This window comes from Sinocyclocheilus grahami, unplaced genomic scaffold, assembly GCF_001515645.1.
Source record: "Sinocyclocheilus grahami isolate Dianchi unplaced genomic scaffold, SAMN03320097.WGS_v1.1 scaffold82.1, whole genome shotgun sequence".
Classification (NCBI taxonomy): domain Eukaryota; kingdom Metazoa; phylum Chordata; class Actinopteri; order Cypriniformes; family Cyprinidae; genus Sinocyclocheilus; species Sinocyclocheilus grahami.
In genome coordinates, this window is record NW_015505261.1 from 1,583,320 (window position 1) to 1,592,245 (window position 8,926).

At 33.6% G+C, this 8,926-nt stretch overlaps 1 protein-coding gene across 2 annotated transcripts in view; it reads left to right on the forward strand.

The window, feature by feature from the left end:
• Positions 1-8,926, forward strand: part of epas1b (endothelial PAS domain protein 1b) — a 43,473-nt gene that overhangs the window by 29,750 nt on the left and 4,797 nt on the right. For both annotated transcript variants that reach the window (XM_016273862.1, XM_016273863.1), the window contains 3 exons: positions 3,211-3,317; positions 7,441-7,588; positions 7,925-8,094. In XM_016273862.1, coding sequence (XP_016129348.1) covers positions 3,211-3,317; positions 7,441-7,588; positions 7,925-8,094 — 425 coding nt within the window. The remainder of the gene's footprint in view (positions 1-3,210; positions 3,318-7,440; positions 7,589-7,924; positions 8,095-8,926) is intronic.

Consider the following 8,926-nt stretch of genomic DNA (forward strand, 5'->3'; position numbering starts at 1 on the left):
CGGATGGATGGATGGATGGATAGATAGATAGATAGATAGATAGATAGATAGATAGATAGATAGATAGATAGATAGATAGATAGATAGATAGATAGATAGATAGATAGATATAGATATAGATAGATAGACAGACAGACAGATAGATAGATAGATAGATAGATAGATATAGATATAGACACAGATAGATAGATAGATAAATGGATGGATGGATAGATAGATATAGACAGACAGATATAGACAGACAGACAGATAGATAGATATAGATATAGATATAGATAGATAGATAGATAGATAGATAGATAGATAGATAGATAGATATAGATATAGATAGATAGACAGACAGACAGATAGATAGATAGATAGATAGATAGATATAGATATAGACACAGATAGATAGATAGATAAATGGATGGATGGATAGATAGATATAGACAGACAGATATAGATAGATAGATAGATAGATAGATAGATAGATAGATAGATAGATAGATAGAATGATTTATTTTTTTTAATTTTTTTTTTATTTAGCTTTTTTGCTGTTATAGCAGTTATAAATACTTTGAATTAACCTTTATATTTATATTTTCAGTTTTCATTTAAATTTTAGTATATTTATGTGCTTTTGTCGTTTTTATTATTTTATTATTATTATTTAATACTTATTTTTATATTTATAATTTTTTATTTATATTTTAGTTTCATTTTTAGTCAGTTTACTTCGACCTAAACTTATTTTATTTCAATTAGTTGCCAAGACAACATTTAAATAAAATGTTTTATGTATATTTTGTTTTATTTCAGCTTTATTTCAATTTAAAAAAAAAAAACTTAAAGGCTTAGTTAACAATAACAACACTGGTAGTAGGAAGAAAATGTCTTTAAAGCAAATGAGTCAAAATATAAAGGTCGTCAGCAGCAGCAGCAGGGTGAATATGTGAATGGGCACTACTTGAAATGACACTTAATTGGGTAAATAAAATGTGGTTGACACTCCATGCCCAAACAAGCAGTGGCGTAGTGGAAATGAGTGACTCCCAGTGGCATCATTAAACCATCGTTTACACCGTAACATTTCCTCTTGTCTCCTCTGACAAAGAACTCGCTGTTCTCCACACAGTACACACACGGTTCAAAGTGTTCACCGTCATGTTTTCTGTGATTAATGTCTCCACCCAATAATCTCCACACCAGACCACAGCTCTAAACCTGCTTCCCTGCTAATGAAGTTAGAGAATTTACAGCACAATGTTTAACAAACACCAGAGATTCAGAATAACATACTATATTAGTATCTGAATAATATATACATTGAATGTAAAATATATTTAATATAAAACAATTAACAAGAGACTTATGTCACCTTGCAGAATAAGAGAAAAGTAGGGTCATTTAATGTATTCCAGCTCCCATCCAATGGTAATTATGGTCATTATTGTGATGTCAGCTCACACAGATTCAGAGAAGATTGGTCTGAATCATGATTATTTAATTTTTGGAGCAGAGTGTCTATGGAAAGATATAAGATGGGGTCCAAGGCCTTCATTAAACAACCTCTGTGTATTTCAAAATGGTGTTTGCTTAGTTTTTCCTCATTTCTCAGTTTTTCAAATTTTTCTCCAAAAAAAAAAAAAACCCAAACACTGCCTTTTGATTGGTGCAGACTTTGCTCAGCCCCTATACTGTGTGTGTGTGTGTGTGTGTGCGTGCATTTTTTAGATTTTTGAGGTCACAAATTTGCATAACGACATTGGTATAACCAGTATTACAACGAGAAGGTAATTTATGAGGACATTTTGAGTGTCCCCATATTTCAAAAGGCTTATAAATCATTCAGAATGAGTTTTTTTGAAAATCTAAAAATGCAGAAAGTTTCCTGTAAGGGGTAGGTTTAGGTGTAGGGCAATAGAAAATACGGTTTGTACAGTATAAAAACCATTACGCTTATGGAATGTCCCCAAAATGTACAAAAACAAACCTGCGTCTGTGTGTCTATGTGTGTCTATGTGTCTGTGTGTGTGTGTTTGTGCCTCATCAGCTCAGATGTGGTTAGTTCAATGACTGGTGAATAGAAGGCTCTTTAATAAACCGAGGCCTGCAGACACACACACACACACACACTCCTGCATACAGAGTCCGTGATCTGCAGCTGTCTGCTGTTATGTAACTTCAGTACAAGGATCAACTCAATGCACTAAACACACACTTTCAGAACTAAATAATACTCATGTCACATTCTTTACACAAAATCACATAACCGTTACACAAAATGACAGTGGAGAGGGCATGAACACATTAGCACAGTAACTAGAACTGTTATGTAGAAATAAATTAGTTTTACATAATGAGACAATTTTTTCTTAGTTGTTATTTTATTATTATTATTATTATTAGCAATGACTTTTAGTGTGGTTTACCACGCAATTTTTCTGTCCAAACTACAAAACTATTTTATTAAAAATAATTAATTTTATTATATTTTATATTGATTTAATTGGATATATATAGGATAGTTACGATAGCTGTTAGTATAGAGCTCACTTTCCCTTCAGCATGTTTAATTTAATATTTAAAGTCGTCACAATTAACGACAATTATTGTGTATTTTATAATGTAAAATTAATCAATTATGAAATTAATTAAATTTCAGTAAAGCGGCTAAAGAAGAGGATAGCATCATTATGGTTATTTGGTCTACATTTTGTTTAGTTAAATTGATAATATTACTAAATATTATAAATTTAAAATGGCCAGTGCCAAATTTTCTCAGTCTACCCTGAAAAAAATAATTTACATTTAATAAATTACATAGAAATTGCAAGTAACACATTCAATTAAACAAAGTTTGAAGTGTAAAATTTGAATTAGTCTTTTTCTTAGAAATCTTACTCCAGTAATCTTTATTTACAATTTTGAAAAATCATATTTTCAGTGTTCAGTCATATATTATCCTTTAAAGTAAAGAGATTTTAAATATATTATGTTAGATTATGGCTCATAAATTCTAAATATTCACCCTCAGCAAACACGAGGCCTCTGAAACTCCACTTTTTGATGTCAGCCAAACAAATCACATGAAATGAATCATTATTAAATTGGCTTAAAAATACTAAGCTTGTGCAGATCAAAGAAAATAGCTGAGAGCTTTTGTGCAGTTGTGTGTGTGTTAATGTGTGTGTGTTTGTAATGTTAATTGCCTCTCACTTTTTCCAGAGTTACTGAGTTGATGGGTTACAGTCCTGAAGATCTTCTGGGCCGGTCGGCGTATGAGTTCTATCATGCTCTGGACTCCGACAGCGTCACCAAAAGCCACCAGAACCGTACGTGTCATTCATTTGCACCCTTGTGTGAGATGACCGGAAACCTTTTCTCTCTTTCACACTTCAAGCATGTGTTATTGGGAAATAATTGACCATATTTAAGGAAAGAAAATCACATCCACATGTATAATCATATGACTGCTACACTCAACACACACTCCTAACATCGCCTTGCCATTGCGTGCATCAAGCGGTGCCATGAGAAGAGGATTAGAGAGTGTGGTTAGAAAGCAGGAGCTGGGGTCGAGCATCTGAGAAAGAGCGGTGGATCAGGTCAGCACAGGTGGCGAGGTTTACTGTTTCAACCCTTCAACACAGAACAAGTCAGCCTTAAACACACGCTCTGTGTGCAACTGCTGTCTGATATCTGCTACTTCACCACTACATGTCTATATGTACATACACAGACACACGCACGCACGCATACACATTCACACTTGCTTTCTTTCTGAATGCATAAAGCTATTGACCTCTTTTACCAGTGGTCTCATAATACCCTGAATCCCGTTCATTGTGCATTGTCTAATTAAACCTTTTGTTGAAAAGCAGTTTAATCAGAATAACACGCATGACAGATATTACTGAAATAGGTGTCCAGATTGTAAAAAAAAAAAAGGCGCACACTTTCTTAGCCAATCAGAAATGGTCTTTGCCTGTCGATCATTTTAGAATTTAGAAATTAGTACTTTTTATTCAGCAAGGATGCATTAAATTGATCAAAAGTGACAGTAAAGACATTTATAATTTTCAAAAGATTTACATTTAAAATGTTTGTATCAGAGTTTTCACAAAAATATCAACTGTTTTCAACATCGATAATAATATGAAACGTGTCTTAAGCAGTTAATCAGCCTATTAGAAGGATTTCTGAAGACTGGAGTAATGATGCTGTAAATTCAGCTTTGATCACAGGAATACAATTCATTTCAAAATATATTCAAATAAAAAAAACAGTATGGAAATGGAAAGCAGTTCATTTAAATTGTAATATTTTGATCAAATAAATGCAGCCTTGGTAAGCATAAGAGACTTCTTTTAAAAAAAATGTAAAAAAAATATGAAACGTGTCTTAAGCAGTTAATCAGCCTATTAGAAGGATTTCTGAAGACTGGAGTAATGATGCTGTAAATTCAGCTTTGATCACAGGAATACAATTCATTTCAAAATATATTCAAATAAAAAAAACAGTATGGAAATGGAAAGCAGTTCATTTAAATTGTAATATTTTGATCAAATAAATGCAGCCTTGGTAAGCATAAGAGACTTCTTTTAAAAAAAATGTAAAAAAATATATTTTTAACTTTTGCAGTATTAATCTAAACATTATTAAATAGTGCTTATATATATTTTTTTTATATGTATTTTTTTTATTTTATTATAAATAATAAAATGGGGAGGGGAGGTTGGATTTGGATTTAGTTTTTTGCAAATTAAATGTTTCTTTAAAAAAAAAGAGAAAAGTAATATTACTGTTTCCACAGTTTAGAATAATAAACTCATAATAAATAGAATGGGAATTTTGCATTGACAAAAAACTATTAAACAAAAAAAACTTTATATTTTAACTTGTACGATATCTGGGCACTTGTTTGCTGTTTTTCCTTTGTTATCCACTGATTATACTTAAAAAAGACTGCAAACAATATCTTCAGTTAAATGATATTAATAATAATATTAAATAATATTATTTATTATTATATTTCAATATTATTATTATATTTCAACACATAGCATATATACATCAGTCATAGTTGCTCTCCTCTCACTTTTTTTTTACTTTATCAACATGCTGCGTGCACCTAATTGCCTTAGCTTTCATTTATCTGTCTCTTTCTTGCTAAGCAGAGGTGCTGCTTACAAACACAGGTCTACAAACACAGACTGTCCACGCACAGCAAACAACAATATATATATATATATATATGTATGTGTGTATATGTATATATGTATTTATGTGTATATGTATATATGTGTCTATATTACTGAGGTCGCCAGCCCTCCTGAGTCAAATTCTATTTGAGACAAATTGCATTTCGCATGCATGTTTGAGTTATGAATACGATTCAAAAGAGCCTTATTGGATTGGTTCTATTAAGGATGACCGGAGCAGCTATTAGGACATTTTGTACCCCATTAGGGGTGACAGAAGAGATAAGAACACAGCTACGGTGCGCGCCAGGTGTCCCAGATTGCTCCCTAATCAGATGCTGGATGTGGAGTGGCTTCTGTCCACCGTGACGTTAACATGTAATTAGAGTCTTTTCAAAGTGTGTAGAGGAGAAAAAAAAGTGTTGATCTGGATTGGAGCTGCCTCGTGACTGTGCTTTCACCACTTATTTGTCTCTTTCTTTTCTAATCACTTGAACTTTTCTAAGAGCTTCCATCATTTATCAAACGACCATAAAAAAAAACATTTCTATATTTTAAGACACAGGCTTATAGATTGTATATTTCTCAGAGCGAACATGCGTATGCATTGAGAAGCACTCTTTGTATAAGTGATTTTCTGTTTCCCCACTCAAACTTTGTTCTGCATTCGTTTTATTACAAAATTTGCACCTCGTTACATCTCCACTGCAAACCCTTTTTTTTTTGTCATATATGAAAGCAAAGAAACAAGAAAAACAAAGAGAATTAATTAAATAAGAACCTAATAAACCTAAACACAAAAGTTTCAATGCAAAACACCCTACCAAACTCTTTCTGTGTGCCAAGCAAATCATAAATGTGTGCACTGTTATGCAAAACAAACAGTTACTAATGGTGAATGCTTAGACTTTAGTTGGCAATATGAACCTGCTCTATAAGTAGCATATATATTGCTTCATAAATTAAAATAACAAGAATGTCAAGTCACTTTTACTTCTGTAGCGCTTTATACAATACAGACTGTGTCAACGCAGCTTCACAGACGTAAACGGGAAGAAGAGTAGAATCAATTATGGAAACTCAACTGTGGAGACCATTCATCTGCTGAACAGCAGCTCTGAAAGACGATAGTGTCATTATTTAGCTCAAGTCAGTTCAGGATGTACAGTATCATTCAAAATGTGTGGATTTTAAAAATACTTTTATTCAGTAAGAATGCATTAAATTGATCAAATGTGACAGTAAAGACATTTATAATTTTACAAAAATGTATATTTCAAATAAATGCTGTTCTTTTTAACTACGTTTCTCAAAGAATCCTGAACAAAATGTTTATGCATGGTTTCCACAAAAATATTAATCAGCACAACAACATTTCCAACATTAAAAACAATAAGAAATGTTTCTTGAGCAGCAAATCAGCATATTAGAATGGTTTCTGAAGGATCATGTGACACTGAAGACTGGAGTAATGATGCTGAAAATTCAGCTTTGCATCAGAAATAAATTACATTTTAAAATATATTCAAATAGAACATAACTATTTGAAATTGTAAAAATATTTCACAATATTACTGTCAAATGAATGTAGCCTAGATGAGGTCTTTTAAAAACATCATGCAGACCCAACTTTTGAACAGTAGTGGATGTATAAAAATATCTTCCCGCTATTTTTAAAAACCATGCATAAGGATGAGAAAACATGGACATTTTTTTCAACGACTCAGTAGGAATATAAGCAAATGTTTTAAATTGTTAGCGGGGCCTTTGGAAGGACCAAGCTCGTTGACACAGGGACACTGGCCTCCTCTTAGAACCTGCGTCTTTCTATGCGACTTCCTTTCCGACCGCTTGTATAAAGTCGCAAGGCTTTCCGCAACGTGGCCGTCCTGCAGAGCAGCGCATGCACAGGCCGGGAGTGAACTGCTTGACCTGAAACCAATGCTTTCCCACGGCAGATCTGGACCGAGTCCAGGGCGAACGTGCCACGGAGACAGACTATCAAAACTCAGATCAGCAATCCCTCATTGTCTGCGTCTCTCTGTTTGTCCTGTTGCTTATGTTAGCTTTCCGTTGATGGGTCTGGCTGTCTGTCCCGGTTTGTTATAGCTACCAAAGACCCTCTTAGAGATCCTCATGTCTAATGGCTGAGAAAACATTTGGACCAGCCGTTAAATCAAAATGTCAGCACAAAAGTCAATTTTAGGAAATGCATGTGTTCTCAAGATGTTATTTTCTCTTCTTCCCTCACTAGTGTGCACTAAGGGCCAGGCGGTGAGCGGTCAGTACAGGATGTTGGCTAAGAATGGGGGCTATGTGTGGGTGGAGACCCAGGGTACCGTCATCTACAACAGTCGCAACTCCCAGCCCCAGTGCATTGTGTGCGTGAACTACGTGCTGAGGTAACGCAAAAAAATGAAAGGTGACAAAGCTTGTGATGTGATGTTTGTACTGCATCTGCGGTCTGGAACTTTCTGTTCTCTGCTCATCGACGCTTGTAATCCAATTAAAGACAAAAAATACAACTTAAAGGGATAGTTCATCCAAAAATGTAGTCACCCTCATGTTGTTCCAAACCATTTATGTCGTTATTTTTTTCTGTGGAACACAAAGGAGGAAACTGATGAATGTTCACACAGCTCATTTGAGGCATGGTGATGCACACGCTTGTGACTTTCTCTCTCAGCAGTGTTGTATGTACAGCCATCAGTCATACTTATCAGACTCTCTTTTCTTAGTGATGTTGAGGAGAAGTCTATGATCTTCTGTATGGACCAGACTGAGTCTCTGTTCAAGCCTCAGCACTTGAACTGTTTCTTCAGTCCAAGCACCAAACTCAAAGAGGAGCCTGAGGATCTCACCCAGCTGGCACCTACACCTGGTGACACCATCATCTCTCTTGACTTTGGTGAGAACGGTCTTCTTTTTTTGTAGTTTTGGAACGATATGTATCAATAGTACCAATATCTAGGGAACAGGGTGGAAGAAAGCACATAAGACGTACACAACAGTTGTTCAAGGTGAATAAATATACAGCCATTTTCTTTTGTAGTGTTGTTTTATAGATGTATTTCTTTCTTTCTCTCAGTCAAAAGAAAACAGAAACAGAAAATTAATACTTTAATTCAGGAAAACCACATTAAATTCCTCAAAAGTTACAAAAGATTTCCATTTCAAATGCTGTTCATATGAAATATGAAATATGAAATGGCACTGATTTTAACATTTAGAAAAATAAAAAAATGTTTACTGAGCAAGAAATCAACATATTCAAATATTTTTTTGTTTTTTTTTGGAAGGATCATTTGACAAAATTTGGCTTTGCATCAGAAATAAATTACATTTTAAAATGTATTCAAATACATACTGTATATATATGTATGTGTGTGTGTATATATATACGTGTGTGTGTGTGTGTGTGTATATATATATATATATATACAGTGGGTACGGAAAGTATTCAGACCCCCTTAATATATATATATATATATAAACCAATGTTTTACAAAGGGTATCAATTAGAGCCATTTGGATTTTTCAGGATATTTACCCCTTAAAATTATCTTTATTATAATGCTAACAAATATTTGGTCACACTTTAGTTTGGGGACCAGTTCTCACTATTAATCTACTATTAACTCAATAAACTCCTAATCTGCTGCTTATTAATAGTTAGCAAGGTAGTTGTTAAGTTTAGGTATTGCATAGGTTTCATGCAGAATAATGCATTATTATGTGCT